Source organism: Hyla sarda, chromosome 1 (assembly GCF_029499605.1).
Source record: "Hyla sarda isolate aHylSar1 chromosome 1, aHylSar1.hap1, whole genome shotgun sequence".
NCBI classification, from domain to species: Eukaryota; Metazoa; Chordata; class Amphibia; order Anura; family Hylidae; genus Hyla; species Hyla sarda.
This window is the reverse complement of record NC_079189.1, coordinates 64,566,774-64,584,111: the sequence shown is the minus strand read 5'-3', so window position 1 is coordinate 64,584,111 and position 17,338 is coordinate 64,566,774. Positions and strand designations below refer to the sequence as shown.

The window sequence follows — 17,338 nt, the reverse complement described above, 5'->3', positions numbered from 1 at the left end:
CCTCCTTTCGGACCTTCGGGGTCACGAAGGGGACCAGGCAGGCGCCTTCTCGGGACAAAAAGGCTGCCTTCTTCCAGACTTGCACATCCTTGAATTCGGGTAACTGTTCGGGCTGCTTTGCGCCAAGGTTTGTACCTGTAAACCCACCTCTGCCTGAAGGGAGGCCCCCACCCGCGGATTTTTCTCTGGTGGGAGGTAGTCTGTTACTCTTCCGGGACGTCTGGACCACGCATGTGCAGGACTCCTGGTCAGGGATGTGGTGTCCAACGGTTACCGGAACGAGTTTGCCTCTCTTCCAAAGGATCGCTTTTTCCTTTCCCGAGTTCCACGATCTCCCTCTCTGGCTTAGGCCTTCTGGGGTGCGCTTCAGTCCCTCCTCATTCAGGGGGTCATTGTTCCGGTTCCTCTCAGGGAACGGTTTCTGGGTTTTTATTCCAACCTCTTTGTAGTTCCCATGAAAAGGGGGTCCAGTATGCCCCATCTTGGATCTAAAGCTCCTCAGCCGGCATCTCCTCTTGCTCCACTTCCGCATGGAGTCTCTCTGGTTGTGGCAACCATGGATCAGGGGGAGTTTCTTTCCTCAGTAGACATCAGGGACGCCTATCTCCATGTTCCGAAATTTCCGGGACATCAGCGGTTCCTCTGCTTTGCTGTCCCGGAGGGACATGTTCAGTTTGTGGCTCTCCCCTTCGGCCTAGCCACAACTCAGAGGGTGTTCACCAAGGTCCTTGAGCCGGTGATCGGTCTGCTACGGACAAAGCGGGGTCTCAGTGATCCCTTACTTGGACGACCTTCTGATTAAGGCTCCGTCCAAGGACCAGAATCTAGAGAGTCTCACCCTCACACTTCAGGCCCTGTCTCGCTTCAGTTGGTTGGTCAATTGGGACAAGTCCAACCTATCCCCCACTCAGTCCCTGGTTTTTCTAGGACTTCGATTCGACACCTGGTCCGCACGGGTTCATCTTCCGTCGGACAAGCGGTTGACCCTTCTGTCGGGGGTTCGTATACTCAGGAACCCCTCCCCAGTATCCATTCGGTTTTGCATGGAAGTCCTGAGTCGGATGGGGCGGCCATGGAGGCCGTTCCCTTCGCTCAATAAAATTTTCGATTCCTTGAATTTGCAATACTATCCTGGTGGGACAGGTCTCCATTGTCCCTCGATCGCAAGATCGTACTTCCTCGGTCATCTCGTCTCTCCCTTCTGTGGTGGCTCCGCTCCCCCCCCCCCTCCTGCTTCTTCAGGGGCACTCCTTCCTGCCCCTCCATTGGCCTTTCGGGTTGAAGGGGTGTCTTCAGAGACCGGACAGTCCAGGGCTTTTGGTCTCCCAGGGAGACACTCTTCCCGGTCAAAATCTTTAGAGCTGAGGGCAATCTACCTTTGCCTGTTACATTGGGAGATCCTTCTCCAGGACCGCCCAGTTCGTGTCCAGTCGGACAACTCCACTGCGACGGCATACATCAATCGCCAGGGTGGCACCCAAAGTCTGGCGGCGATGGCCGAAGTTTCCAAGATTCTTCTCTGGGCGGAGTTCAGGGTTCCAGCCATCTCGGCAATTCACATCCCAGGCGTGAACAATTGGTAAGCGGACCTCCTAAGCCGGTCCTCTCCCGGCGAGTGGTCCCTTCATCCGGAGGTGTTCGCAGAGATCTGTGGCCTCTGGGGAACTCCCCAGATGTGGATCTCTTTGCATCCCGCCACAACCAGAAGGTTCCCCTCTTTGTGTCAAGTCGTGGGACCCCCGTGCTCTGGCAATGGACGCACTGGTAATTCCTTGGTCGGGGTTCGCCCTACCTTATCTGTTCCCTCCTCTTCTTCGCCTTCTCAGGGTCCTGAGGAAGCTCAACGCGGAGGGCATTCACGTGGCTCCAGATTTGACTCGGAGGGCGTGTTACGCCGATTGTCGCCCGGCTCCTGGACGACGTTCTGCTACGCCTTCTCTCTCAGGGTCCCCTGGGCCACCCCAAATTACGGTCTCTGCATTTGACGGCGTGGTGGTTGAGACCGCGGTACTAAGGGCCCGTGGCTTCTCAACTCAGGTGATTCGCACCATGCTCAAGACACACAAGCCTTCTTTAAAGGGTCAATTGTCTGCCCTTTCCATTCTTTTCCAACACCCTCTGGCATCTGATTCTCATGTTCGGGCCTTCCTTCAAGGAGTGGCCCAAGAGGTTCCTCCTTACAGCTCCTCCTTGGGATCTTAATTTGGTCCTTGGCGCACTGCAGGGCGCGCCCTTTGAACCCCTTAGGGAGGTTTCCCTTCGTCTCCTTTCCTGGAAGGTGGCATTCCTTATGGCAATTACCTCCATCAGACGGGTTTCGGAGTTGGCGGCTCTTTCTTGCCGCTCTCCCTTTCTAATTGTCCATCAGGACAAAGTTGTTTTTTGTCCGGTTCCTTCTTTTTTACCTAAGGTGGTTTCTGCTTTCCACCTTAATGAGGATATCGTCCTCCCGTCCTTTTGGCCCGCTCAATCTCATTCTGGGGAGCGTTTGCTTCATAAACTTGATGTGGTACGGGCAGTGCGTACCTACCTCTCTGTTACGTCTCCCTTTCGTCAATGTGATTCCTTTTTTGTTCTTACGGACGGTCACCATAAGGGTTTAATTGCTTCCAAGGCAACCATTTCGCGGTGGATCAAGTCTGCCTTTTCAGAGGCTTACCGTTGCAGGGGGAAGCCCCCTCCTTTCAGGGTTTCAGCTCACTCCACGCGTTCTGTCGGAGTTTCCTGAGCTCTCCATACCAGGGCTTCAGCCTCTCAAGTCTGTAAGGCGGCTACCTGGTCGTCCTTGCACACTTTTACTAAATTCTACCAGGTTCATACCTTTGCATCCGCAGATGCTAGTCTGGGCCGTAAGGTGTTGCAGGCGGCGGTGGCCCAGCCTGCCCCTTGATTGTTTTCTGTGCCCACCCTAGGGACGGCTTTGGTACGTCCCAAGGTCTGTGTCCCCCAAAGGAGCTGATAGAGAAAAAGATATTTTTGTCTTATCGTAAAATCTTTTTTCTCAGAGGATCCATTGGGGGACACCGCTCCCGCCCTTTCTTTGGTGTTCCGGTTTAGGTTACCTGTCCGAAGGTGTGTCCAGCTAATTTTTTGTTCTGGCTACCTCGGACTGGTCTTGGTTTTCTGCCTTCTCGGTCCTCTCCTACTGCTTGGGGACTAAACTGATTACCTCAGGCTCTGTAGGCGGGTATATCCTGCTTAGAGGAGCCGACTTTTTGATTTCCTTAATGTCAAGTCTCTTAGCAACAACAGCATACACCCAAGGTCTGTGTCCCCCAATGGATCCTCTGAGAAAAAGATTTTACGGTAAGACAAAAATCCCTTTTTTTTGTCCTACAAGGAGCCTCAATAGGGCTGTAAAACACTTTGCCTTGCCTTAACACGCATAGGGAGTGTGCTGTGGTAGTGAAATAATACTGTTATTCAGTATGACATGCAGATTAAAGGCATCGCTATTAGAATCACTGACGCAGAGCGTCTGGATGTGGCAGCAGGGTCGGGAGTGGGGATCGACCGATATTGATTTTTTTTTTTTTAGGGCCGATAATCTGTGAACTTTGAGGCCGATAGCCGATAACTTATACCGATGTTCCGGCTAAATAAATTTTATAGACATATTTGGTATCGCCGCGTGCGTAAATGTCCGAACTATTAAAATAAAATGTTAATGATCCCGTACGGTGAACGGCGTGAACGGAAAAAAAAATCCAAAATTGCTACTTTTTTAATACATTTTATTAAAAAAAAATTATAAAAAATGTATTAAGTTTTTTAATGTGGTATCAAAAAAAAGTACAGATCATGGCGCAAAAAATGAGCCCTCATACCGCCGCTTATACGGAAAAAAAAAAAAGTTAGAGGTCATCAAAATAAAGGGATTATAAACGTACTAATTTGGTTAAAAAGTTTGATTTTTTTTTTTTTAGCACAACAATAATAAAGTATGTAATAATGGGTATCATTTTAATCGTATTGACCCTCAGAATAAAGAACACATGTCATTTTTACCGTAAATTGTACGGCGTGAAAACGAAACCTTCCAAAATTAGCAAAATTGCGTTTTTCTTTTTAATTTCCCCACAAAAATAGTGTTTTTTTGGTTGCGCCATACATTTTATGATATAATGAGTTATGTCATTACAAAGGACAACTGGTCGCGCAAAAAACAAGCCCTCATACTAGTCTGTGGATGAAAATATAAAAGAGTTATGATTTTTAGAAGGCGAGGAGGAAAAAATTAAAACGTAAAAATTCAATTGTCTGAGTCCTTAAGGCCAAAATGGGCTGAGTCCTTAAGGGGTTAAAGGATGCTTTTTATTTGAATATATGGTAACTTTTGATTGTAAAGGCAACAATTCCTATAATTAAGGCATAACACCTTAGTAATATATGTATGCACCAGGTCAAATGTGAGCCTTTGCTTTAAAGCAGTGTGTCATCAGAAAATGACATTTCCATATTTAAATAGAAGCTACTGGTTACGTTTTCTTTCCATAAATCAATACCACCGAAGGGAAGATAAGAAACTCTGTTAATGCCTCTTTCTTCACGTCTGTCTCTTTTCTTGCCCCTTCCTGCACTAACTGTAAAATAACTGATGATATCTGTAGACTGACAGAATAGGTTACAGCTGCTGTTTATAGAGGATTGTAGTGATTGGAGGAGGAGGAACCTGATGGAGAGAGGCAGAGGCACACACAGGCATTCCTGCAGCTTCTATTCTCTTACCGTACACTGCTCAGTACTGCTCTATATTTATTGTCCTTTATTGCGCAGGATAGGGGATAAGTGTGTGATCTCAGGGGGTCCGACTCCTGGGACCCACCGCAATGTCCAGTACGGAGCCCCTGTCTCAGCTGCTGTGATGAGGTTTCGCACACAGCACATAAGCTGGTTGAAACACCTCCTCCATTCATTTCTATGGAAGAGGTGGCGACACAGCGTTCACATGTCTCTGCTTCTCCCATAGAAATGAATAGAGTGCTGGTGCGAATCGTCATCACAGCTGCAGAGCTGGAGCCCTGTACGGTAGACCCCCCCCCCATCGGAGCAGATTGTCACCCTGAGGCCAGTTTGTCTCAGAAGGTGTGGGCCGAAGTGCTCCGAGATAAGAGACTGGCCCCATTCTGAAAATTGTTTCCACGGTCAGACACTTATTTCCTAACCTGTGGATAGGTGATAACTTTTACGTGCTCGGACAACCCCTTTAAAGGGGGAATTTCCATCTGAGATCTACATATCATATCCATGGGGAATATGTCATAAATTTCTGATAGGTGTGGGTCCCACCATTGGGCTTACACCTGTGTTGAGATTTGAAGGTCTTCCTGGCTGCCAGAGGTGATCACCAAGCCGGAAACTGTTGACCAAACTGTTTTACATACAGTGGGGATCAAAAGTTTGGGCACCCCAGGTAAAAATGTGTATTAATGTGCATAAAGAAGTCAAGGAAAGATTGAAAAATCTCCAACAAAAAGCATCAAATTACAGATTAGACATTCTTATAATATGTCAACAAAAGTTAGATTTTATTTCCATAATGTACACTTTCAAAATAACAGAAAACTAAACGGTTTGCAAAAATTTGGGCACCCTACAGAATTTCTAGCATGCACTTCCTCCTTTGCAAAGCTGAGACCTGCCAGTGTCATGGATTGTTCTCAATCATAATCATCTGGGAAGACCAGGTGATGTCAATCTCAAAGGTTTTAAATGCCCAGACTCATCTGACCTTGCCCCAACAATCAGCACCATGGGTTCTTCTAAGCAATTGTCTAGAAATCTGAAACTGAAAATAGTTGACGCTCACAAAGCTGGAGAAGGCTATAAGAAGATAGCAAAATGTTTTCAGATGTCAATATCCTCTGTTCGGAATGTAATTAAGAAATGGCAGTCATCGGGAACAGTGGAAGTTAAAGCAAGATCTGGAAGACCAAGAAAAATATCAGACAGAACAGCTCGCAGGATTGTGAGAAAAGAAATTCAAAACCCACGTTTGACTGCACAATCCCTCCAGAAAGATCTGGCAGACACTGGAGTTGTGGTACACTATTCCACTATAAAGTGATACTTGTACAAATATGGTCTTCATGGAAGAGTCATCAGAAGAAAACCTCTTCTACGTCCTCACCACAAAAATCAGCGTTTGAACTTTGCAAATGAACATATAGACAAGCCTAATGCATTTTGGAAACAAGTTCTGTGGACCGATGAGGTTAAAATTGAACTTTTTGGCCGGAATGAGCAAAGGTACGTTTGGAGAAGAAGGGAACAGAATTTAATGAAAAGAACCTCTGTCCAACTGTTAAGCATGGGGGTGGATCAATCATGCTTTGGGGTTGTATTGCAGCCAGTGGCACAGGGAACATCTCGCGAGTAGAAGGAAAAATGGATTCAATAAAATTTCAGCAAATTTTGGATGCTAACTTGATGCCATCTGTGAAAAAGCTGAAGTTAAAGAGAGGATGGCTTCTACAAATGGATAATGATCCTAAACACACCTCGAAATCCACGGGGGATTACATCATGAGGCGTAAACTGAACGTTTTGCCATGGTCTTCACAATCTCCTGACCTCAAAATAATTGAAAATCTATGGATAGACCTTAAAAGAGCAGTGCGTGACAGACAGCCCAGAAATCTCAAAGAACTGGAAGACTTTTGTAAGGAAGAATGGGCCAAGATACCTAAAACAAGAATTGAAAGACTCTTGGCTGGCTACAAAAAGAGTTTACAAGCTGTGATACTTGCCAAAGGGGGCAGTACAACATATTAACTCTGCAGGGTGCCCAAAGTTTTGCAGACACCATTTTTTTTTGCTGTTATTTTGAAAGTGTAAATGATGGAAATAAAATCTAACTTTTGTTGACATATTGTAAGAATGTCTAATCTGTAATTTGTTGCCCTTTGGAGATTTTTCCATCTTTTCTTGGCTTCTTTATGCACATTTAATACAAATTTTTACCTGGGTTGCCCAAACTTTTGATCCCCACTGTAGTTTAGAGGTTAATGGGTGTAATATAAACAGCATAGCACTGCAAGGTCACTAATGGTCTTTCTTTCTGATGACACCAGGACTATCTGTAATATGTTATTCTGTTCAATCTATAGAAGTTAAATGTCTGTTCAGCAGGTATATGGATAGCAAAGTGTATGTGATATCATGATGAAATCCTAATAATGATGTGTTGGGTTTATTACAGGGCGTTGACCATAGGCGGAGGACTACCTTATCTAGAACACCTAAATCTCTCTGGATGTCTCAATGTGACTGGCTCAGGCTTACAGGAGCTGGTGTCTGCATGTCCCTCTCTTAATGATGAACACTTCTACTACTGTGACAACATTAATGGTAATGTGCATTGGGTGTTTGGTGACTTCAAAACCTCTCAGGAGACTTGCATGAGCATCTACCTTAAAGATTTAACCCTTGAATGTCAGTTATCTGCATTTCTAGTGGGCTGTACAGTGCCCCAAGCTGCTTTGGTTGAAGGGAAATTGTTTTTATAACACCATAAGCAGTGTCTTTAGTAATTATAGTATTAATGTAATGACGCTTCTGAGCTTTCATACACTAAAGGTAAGTTCTGTATACATTGTCCAATAGAGGTTTTAGGAGTGTTTCCAGCGAATGTCATGGTGCTTTTATAGGCCTTATAACCCCTGAAAGTGGAAAATCCATCAAAATGCAGATATATAATTTGTACATACAGTGTGGATCAAAAGTTTGGGCACCCCAGGTAAACATTTGTATTAATTTGCATAAAGAAGCCAAGGAAAGATGGAAAAATCTGCAAAAGGAATCAAATTACAGATTAGACATTCTTATGTCAACAAAAGTTAGATTTTATTTCCATCATTTACGCTTTCAAGATAACAGAAAACAAAAAAATGGCGTCTGCAAAACTTTGGGCACCCTGCAGAGTTAATATGTTGTACTGCCCCCTTTGGCAAGTATCACAGCTTGTAAACATTTTTTGTAGCCAGCCAAGAGTCTTTCAATTCTTGTTTGAGGTATCTCTGCCCATTCTTCCTTACAAAAGTCTTCCAGTTCTTTGAGATTTCTGGGCTGTCTGTCACGCACTGCTCTTTTAAGGTCTATCCATAGATTTTCAATTATGTTGAGGTCAGGAGATTGTGAAGGCCATGGCAAAACCTCCAGTTTACGCCTCTTAATCTAATCCCCCATGGATTTTGAGGTGTGTTTAGGATCATTATCCATTTGTAGAAGCCATCCTCTCTTTAACTTCAGCTTTTTCACAGATGGCATCAAGTTGGCATCCAAAATTTGCTGAAATTTTATTGAATCCATTTTCCCTTCTACTCGCGAGATGTTCCCTGTGCCACTGGCTACAATACAACCCCAAAGCATAATTGATCTACCCCCATGCTTAACAGTTGGACAGAGGTTCTTCTCATTAAATTCTGTTCCCCTTCTTCTCCAAACGTACCTTTGCCCATTCTGGCCAAAAAGTTCAATTTTAACCTAATCGGTCCACAGAACTTGTTTCCAAAATGCATCAGGCTTGTCTATATGTTCATTTGCAAAGTTCAAACGCTGATTTTTTTGGTGAGGACGTAGAAGAGGTTTTCTTCTGATGACTCTTCCATGAAGACCATATTTGTACAAGTATCTCTTTATAGTGGAATAGTGTACCACAACTCCAGTGTCTGCCAGATCTTTCTGGAGGGATTGTGCAGTCAAACGTGGGTTTTTAATTTTTTCTCACAATCCTGCGAGCTGTTCTGTCTGATATTTTTCTTGGTCTTTCAGATCTTGCTTTAACTTCCACTGTTCCTGATGACTGCCATTTCTTAATTACATTCCAAACTGAGGATATTGACATCTGAAAACATTTTGCTATCTTCTTATAGCCTTCTCCAGCTTTGAGAGTCAACTATTTTCAGTTTCTGATTTCTAGACAACTGCTTAGAAGAACCCATGGTGCTGATTGTTGGGGCAAGGTCAGATGAGTCTGGGCATTTAAAACCTTTGAGATTGACATTACCTGGTCTTCCCAGATGATGATGATTGAGAACAATCCATGACACTGGCAGGTCTCAGCTTTGCAAAAGGGGCAGTGCATGTTATAAATTCTGCAGGGTGCCCAAACTTTTGCAGACACCATTTTTTTGTTTTCTGTTATTTTGAAAGTGTAAATGATGGAAATAAAATCTAACTTTTTTTTGACATATTATAAGATTTTTCCATCTTTCCTTGGCTTCTTTATGCACATTAATACAAATTTTTACCTTGGGTGTCCAAACTTTTGATCCCCACTGTATAGTTTAAAATACTTAAAACAAAAGATTACAGCATTGACAAATAGACTTATGCAACGTAAGAAGCATTTGCTGATAAAAGGGGTTTTCTGGGCATTAGAATTTAGGGACTTTAAAAATAAAAACATAAGTCCCCACACCCCTGCAGCTGCTGTTCTGGTGTCTCCTGGTCCCAGCTGCTCACTGCTGCTCCCCCTATTAGCGGATTTTCCTTTTTGATGTCTGAATAGCGCAGCTGTGGTGGATCGAGGCAGGTAAGTATGCCCTTTTTTTGTTTTTATAGCACCTGCACTGCATTAAAGGGACACTGACAGAAGGGTCACCAGTACTAATCAGAATACACAGACTTATAGTGCGGGTCACCCTTTTACTAACAATGCGTCTCTTACCCAAATTAATAAAGCCATCATGATGGTATCCAACAAAATGTATGTATGCTAATTACAGAAAACTCGCATTTGTGGGGTTCCCATTGCACTTTTAGCAATACTGATGTCTTTATCTCCCGGCTGTTCCACCCTTACCTTCATAAAATATTACCTGCTTTGCTGTAGCACAAGTGGTTATGCAGCTTACAGCTGCCACGTGATAACAGATGCTGAAGGAGCAGTGAATATTAACTCCTTAAGGACGCAGGGCATACCTGTTCACTGAGCGAGTGTCATAGCGGGGGGGTCCTGGCTGCTATCAACCAATCGTGGCGATGCCCGGCATTAACCCCTTAGACTCTGCAATCAAAGTTGATTGCGGCGTCTAAAAGAAATAATAAAATAAAAAAACTGTCCTGGCAGCTTAGCGGAGCTGATCGGGACCACCACGGTAAAAACATGAGGATGGCGGGAGGACCCTTGCCTGCCTCCTCATCGGTCGATCAGTTATCTGATGCACCAGCCAGCCATGGCAGGCTGAAGCAATCGAGCACCGATAATACTGATCATTGCTATGCTCTGGCATAGCATTGTTCAGTGTATGCAATCCTTGGATTGCATGTGATAGTCCCCTATGGGGACTAAAAGAGAGTGTGAAAATGTAAAAAATAAAAATAATTAAAAAAAACATTTAGAAATGGGAATTAATTACTTCCCTATTAAAAATGTGAATAACCACCCTTTTACCAAAATTTTTTTAAGGAAATCTGTCATCAGAATCACCCGCACTAAACCTGTTACACAGGCTTGTAGTGCGGGTGATCCTGATTAAAACGCTCCTTACCTGGTTAAAAATGGTTGAGCGCTTAAGATATCTATATTTTTAGTTTTCTGTTATTCCCTGGCTTGGGACTCAGTGGGAGGTGTTATCATCTGGGACTCGGCCACACGTCATTCTAGCTGGGCGGAGCTGCCGTCCGGCTCATGAATATTCATGAACTTATCCTCGCGGCCCTCCCCACCAGACCTAGAAAAAGGAGCGAGACTACGAGGATAAGTTCATGAATATTCATGAGCCAGGCGGCCTCTCCGCCCAGCTAGAATGACGTGTGGCCGAGTCCCAGATGATAACACCTTCCACTGAGTCCCAAGCCAGGGAATAACAGAAAACTAAAAATAAAGATATCTGAAGAACCGCTGAACCATTTTTAACCAGGTAAGAAGCGTTTTAATCAGGATCACCCGCACTACAAGCCTGTGTAACAGGTTTAGTGCGGGTGATTCTGATGACAGATTTCCTTTAATAAAATAAATGTAAACAAAAATAAACATAAACATATGTGGTATCGCCACATGCGTAAATGTTTTAACTATAAAAATATAATGTTTAAACTGCACGGTCAATGGCGTATACGTAAATAAAATGCCAAATGTCCAAAAGTGCATATTTTTGGTCCCTTTTGTATACCCTAAAATTTTTATAAAAAGCGATCAAAAATTCCCATCAAAACAAATGTTACCGATAAAGACTGCAGACCAAGGCGCAAAAAATGAGCCCTCATATAGCCCTGTATAAGGAAAAATGAAAAAGTTATAGGGTTCGGAACAGGACATTTTAAACTTACAAATTTTTGTGCAAAAAGTTATAATTTTTTTTTTAACAGAAGTAAAACAAAATCTATCCTCTAAGTCTGGTATCATTTTAATTGTATAATTGTATTGCTAAGGTGTAATTTTTACCGATAAGCGTACTGCGTAAAACAGAAGCCCCCAAAAGTTACAAAATGGCTTTTTTTCTGTTTTTTGTTTTTTCAATTTTGACCCACAAATAATTTTGTCTTGGTTTTGCAGTAGATTGTGTTAAAATTACTGATATTACAAAGTAAAATTGGTAACGCATAAAACAAGCCCACGTATAGGTCTGTAGGTCTGATAGCGTTATGATCAGGAAGGGAGGTGGAAAATACGAAAGTGCAAAAATGAAAATAAAAAAAACGGAGTTCTTAAGTGGTTAACGAAGGGGTTGGCGGAATGGCCAGGGGATGAAGACATCAGTATTGCTAAAAGCGCTATGGGAACCCCTAATTGCTTGTTTCCCAGAATTAGCATTAGAGATGAGCAAACTTCTAGTAGTTTGATTCGTCACGAACTTCTCGGCACGGCGTTTGCTGAACTAATTTATGCAGGCTAAAGTCAGCAACTGCCGAGCCGAGACATTTGTGACGAATCGAATTACTGCATATATAGTAATGCTGATTATCACCACAACGTCTGGACTGATTTGGGTAAGAGAGGGTTACCCGCACTATAAGCCTATGTATTCAGTTTAGTGCCGGTGACCCTACCGTCAGTTTTCCTTCAAAAAACTGAAAAATATAAAAATAGTGCCCAAAAAAAACCTTTTTAATGACTTTAATATTTTGCTGATTCTCACCTGTTGGATTTCTTCTGATTGTCTCTGTTGTTCACCACCATTGTGTTCTCATGCAGGTCCTCATGCTGACACGGCCAGCGGATGCCAGAATCTGCAGTGTGGTTTTCGGGCCTGCTGCCGATCTGGTGAATGATCAGTTCTTTTCTGACTTCTCCCACTCATCTGAGCAGCCATTCTTTCATGCACTTTACCTTTTTATCACACGCTGTGTGTATAAACCTGTTTTGGGATCCTTATGGAGTTTTACCTTGAGAAATTGAGCAGCATACATCCTAGTTCTTCAGCAAGCTGTCCAGTGTAGTCACAGTTTTCGCTAAATAAAACTTCATTGTTTGAAATCTCTAATGTCTGTTTTGCATTTTTTTAATGTTTTTATTCACACTGAAATACAATACTGTAACTGGTATGAAACCCACTAATACCCATGTTCAACTGCCCCACCAGTCATAACATCTGATGTCTCTATGACATATGAGAAGGTCCCTGTATCTAGAGGTAGCATTACTGTACCTTTATCACTGTGCTGTGCACACTTGGACTTTCACAGCTGTTGAGGTATTTTTAGTGCTTTACATGCCACAGCTTGCACCTTTATAATAACTATATGATTATGTTTTATTGCTGTCATTATTTCTAACTTTCCTTCTTGCAAGCACAAAGTTATGCAACTTGCTTATAATTATTAGAATCAGAATTTCACCCTTCTCTGTTTACACTGTACCGACCTGATTCTTATCTTAGCTGAGCATTTGTTGCAATGCATCATTGTGGATAAATCTTTCCTGAGTAGAAATGCTGACAAATTAAATGCTTGTTGGCTAAACCTGCAGGTTAGGCCCAGCCAACCATTTAGGCAAGCCATGAGGCAAGAAGGGTTGAGCTGTGTTTCCATGATGGGATGTGAGCTGCTGCTACAGGTGGCTTTTGCTATTGAGGAACATAGAATGTGTCGGTAAATACGAACCATTTGGCCCATCTAGTCTGCCCAATATCCTGAATACTACGAATAGTTCCTGGCCCTATCTTATATGAAGGATAGCCTTATGCTTATCCCATGCATACTTAGAGTACCTGTCATCAACTAAACTTTCCCTGATCCCCCTCCCCATCTGTCCCTTACTCTAACTATGCCTATCCCTGTGTTTATTGAGGTTTAAAACGCTGTGGAAATACCTTTTTTTTTTATCCCTCTTCATTAGCTCAGGAGCACTGTCTTTCTGAGGGGTGGAAGGAGGCGGTCACATGAAGCCTGGCCGGACTCTGCTTCTGCCAGTCTTCCTGTATGCTGCTCTCCCTCTGCAGCAGTGTTTCCCAACCAGGGTACCTCCAGCTGTTGCAAAACTACAACACAAAGCATGCCCAGACAGCCAACAGCTGTCCAGGCATGCTGGGAGTTGTAGTTTAGCAACAGCTGGAGGCACCCTGGTTGGGAAACACTGCTCTGAAGTGTGCATACAGACTAAGTACAGGGGAGGGACGGCAGCCTCTGTCTCTCTCTCCTGTGTCTCTCTGCACTAAAAAGTCAATGCTGAGAACCAGGGGTGGTGGGAGCAATTACAGAGACATTAATTAAGATGAATGTCGGGTGGGGCACAAAGCAGGTAGTGCAGTGAGATAATACAATGTATAAGATAACGTGTGGTGAGGGGCAGGGAGAACACAGAGCAGGGGGGAGGGGGAGGTGACTGGCCTCTGTTATATGAGAGGCATGTGCAGGCTTGTAGCTCACAGTGCTGCTCCAGGCTGGGAGCGAGTCCTGAGCTGAGAGTACTGAACTTCCTGTGGAAGGACCAGTGCCCTTTCAGCATTAGTCCTAAAAGCTGTACACTTACTATGAAAAGCATAGGAAGCTGCCTGCAGACCAGACATAGAAGAGAGGCCCCTAGTGGCCAAAAGTATAAAATGACAAAAATGGTATAAATATAATTTTTTTTTAATGAAGATATATTACAATATGTCTTCATTAATGATTATGAACAACATATTAAAAGTTTTTGTTGATGACAGGTACTCTCTAACCCCTTAAGGACTCAGCCCATTTTGGCCTTAAGGACTCTTTTATATTTTCATCCACAGACTAGTATGAGGGCTTGTTTTTTGCGCGACCAGTTGTCCTTTGTAATGACATCACTCATTAGATCATAAAATGTATAGCGCAACCAAAAAACACTATTTTTGTGGGGAAATTAAAACGTAAAATGCAATTTTGCTAATTTTGGAAGGTTTTGTTTTCACGCCGTACAATTTCTGGTAAAAATGACATGTGTTCTTTATTCTGAGGGTCAATACGATTAAAATGATACCCATTATTATATACTTTTATATTATTGTTGCGCTTAAAAAAAATCACAAACTTTTTAACCAAATTAGTACGTTTATAATCCCTTTATTTTGATGACCTATAACTTTTTTATTTTTCCGTATAAGCGGCGGTATGGGGGCTAATTTTTTGCGCCATGATCTGTACTTTTTTTTGATACCACATTTGCATATAAAAAACTTTTAATACATTTTTTATAATTTTTTTTTTTTAATAAAATGTATTAAAAAAGTAGGAATTTTGGACTTTTTAAATTTATTTTAATAGTTCGGACATTTACGCACGCGGCGATACCAAATATGTCTATAAAAAGTTTTTTACGCTTTTTGGGGGTAAAATAGGAAAAAACGGTCATTTTACTTTTTTATTGGGGGAGGGGATTTTTCACTTTTTTTTTTACTTTTACTTTTACATTTTTTTACATTTTTTTTTACACTTGAATAGTCCCCATAGGGGACTATTCATAGCAATACCATGATTGCTAATACTGATCTGTTCTATGTATAGGACATAGAACAGATCAGTATTATCGGTCATCTCCTGCTCTGGTCTGCTCGATCACAGACCAGAGCAGGAGACGCGGGGAGCCGCACGGAGGAAGGAGAGGGGACCTCCGTGCGGCGTTATGAATGATCGGATCCCCGCAGCAGCGCTGCGGGCGATCCGATCGTTCATTTTAATCGCGAACTGCCGCAGATGCCGGCATCTGTATTGATCCCGGCACCTGAGGGGTTAATGGCGGACGCCCGCGAGATCGCGGGCGTCGGCCATTGCCGGCGGGTCCCTGGCTGCGATCATCAGCCGCGCATGACACGGGCATCGCTCCGATGCCCGCGGTTATGCTTAGGACGTAAATGTACGTCCTGGTGCGTTAAGTACCACCTCACCAGGACGTACATTTACGTCCTGCGTCCTTAAGGGGTTAAAGGGGTTATCCAGGAAAAAACTTTTTTTATATATCAACTGGCTCCAGAAAGTTAAACTGATTTGTAAATTACTTCTATTAAAAAAAAAAAAATCTTAATCCTTTCAGAACTTATGAGCTGCTGAAGTTGAGTTGTTCTTTTCTGCCTAAGTGCTCTCTGATGACACGTGTCTCGGGAACCGCCCAGTGTAGAAGCAAACCCCATAGCAAACCTCTTCTACTCTATGCAGTTCCCAAGACAGAGATTTCAGCAGAGAGCACTGTTGCCAGACAGAAAACAACAACTCAACTTCAGCAGCTGATAATTATTGAAAGGATTAAGATTTTTCAATAGAAGTAATTTACAAATCTGTTTAACTTTCTGGAGCCAGTTGATATTAAAAAAAAAAAGTTTTTTTCCTGGAATACCCCTTTAACCCCTTAAGGACCAAGGACGTACCGGTACGTCCTTGGTCCTGCTCTTCTGATATAACGCGGGGTTACACAGTAACCCCACGTCATATCATGGCGGGCCCGGCGTCATAGTGAAGCCGGGACCCGCCTCTAATAGCGCGCAGCGCCGATCGCGGCGCCGTGCGCTATTAACCCTTTAGCCGCGCGCTCAAAGCTGAGCCGCGCGGCTAAAAGTGAAAGTGAAAGTTCCCGGCTAGCTCAGTCGGGCTGTTCGGGATAGCCGCGGCTAATCGCGGCATCCCGAACAGCTGACAGGACAGCGGGAGGGCCCCTTCCTGCCTCCTCGCTGTCCGATCGCCGAATGACTGCTCAGTGCCTGAGATCCAGGCATGAGCAGTCATCCGGCAGAATCGTTGATCACTGGTTTCTTATGAGAAACCAGTGATCAACATAGAAGATCAGTGTGTGCAGTGTTATAGGTCCCTATGGGACCTATAACACTGCAAAAAAAAAGTGAATAAAGATCATTTAACTCCTCCCCTATTAAAAGTTTGAATCACCCCCCTTTTCCAATAAAAAAAAAAAACACAGTGTAAATAAAAATAAACATATGTGGTATCACCGCGTGCGGAAATGTCCGAATTATAAAAATATATCATTAATTAAACCGCTCGGTCAATGGCGTGCACGCAAAAAAATTCCAAAGTCCAAAATAGTGCATTTTTGGTCACTTTTTATATCATTTAAAAATGAATAAAAAGTGATCAATAAGTCCTATCAATGCAAAAATGGTACCGTTAAAAACTTCAGATCACGGCGCAAAAAATTAGCCCTCATACCGCCCCATACACGGAAAAATAAAAAAGTTATAGGGGTCAGAAGATGACAATTTTAAACGTATTAATTTTCCTGCATGTAGTTATGATTTTTTCCAGAAGTCCGACAAAATCAAACCTATATAAGTAGGGTATCATTTTAATCGTATGGACCTACAGAATACATATCAGGTGTCATTTTTACCGAAAAATGTACTACGTAGAAACGGAAGCCCCCAAAAGTTACAAAACAGCGTTTTTTTTTCAATTTTGTCGCACAATGATTTTTTTTTCCCGCTTCACCATAGATTTTTGGCCAAAATGACTGACGTCATTACAAAGTAGAATTGGTGGCGCAAAAAATAAGCCATCATATGGATTTTTAGGTGTAAATTTGAAAGAGTTATGATTTTTTAAAGGCAAGGAGCAAAAAACGAAAATGCAAAAACGGAAAAACCTCCGGTCCTTAAGGGGTTAACCCCTTAAGGACCCAGGACGTCAGGGGACGTCCTGACACACTGGGCTTTAAGGACCCAGGATGTCCTGTGACGTCCTGGCGTATTCCGGTCCCTGCCGCGCGCCGGGTAGAGAACGGCATGTCTATATCCTTCAGCAGGCATGCCGTGCAAATGCCGAGGAGGGTCCCGGGACCCCCGCATGTTGACGTTCGCCGGAGATCGCTTGCGAAATCACGCAAACGATCTTCGGCTATTCGGGTCACTTGTGACCCGATGACCCAGAAATAAATGGTGATCGGCGGTGTACAATTCACCGCCAATCACCTGCCGTTGCTGGGGAGCAG

The 17,338-nt window shown here is 43.3% G+C and overlaps 1 protein-coding gene across 2 annotated transcripts in view; it reads left to right on the top strand.

Moving 5' to 3' along the window:
* FBXL5 (F-box and leucine rich repeat protein 5) overlaps nucleotides 1-12,428 on the top strand; it is a 42,567-nt gene extending 30,139 nt beyond the window's left edge. For both annotated transcript variants that reach the window (XM_056555179.1, XM_056555180.1), the window contains exons 10-11: nucleotides 7,202-7,350; nucleotides 12,140-12,428. In XM_056555179.1, coding sequence (XP_056411154.1) covers nucleotides 7,202-7,350; nucleotides 12,140-12,216 — 226 coding nt within the window. In that variant the 3' untranslated portion in view covers nucleotides 12,217-12,428. The remainder of the gene's footprint in view (nucleotides 1-7,201; nucleotides 7,351-12,139) is intronic.
* Nucleotides 12,429-17,338: the final 4,910 nt, after the last annotated feature.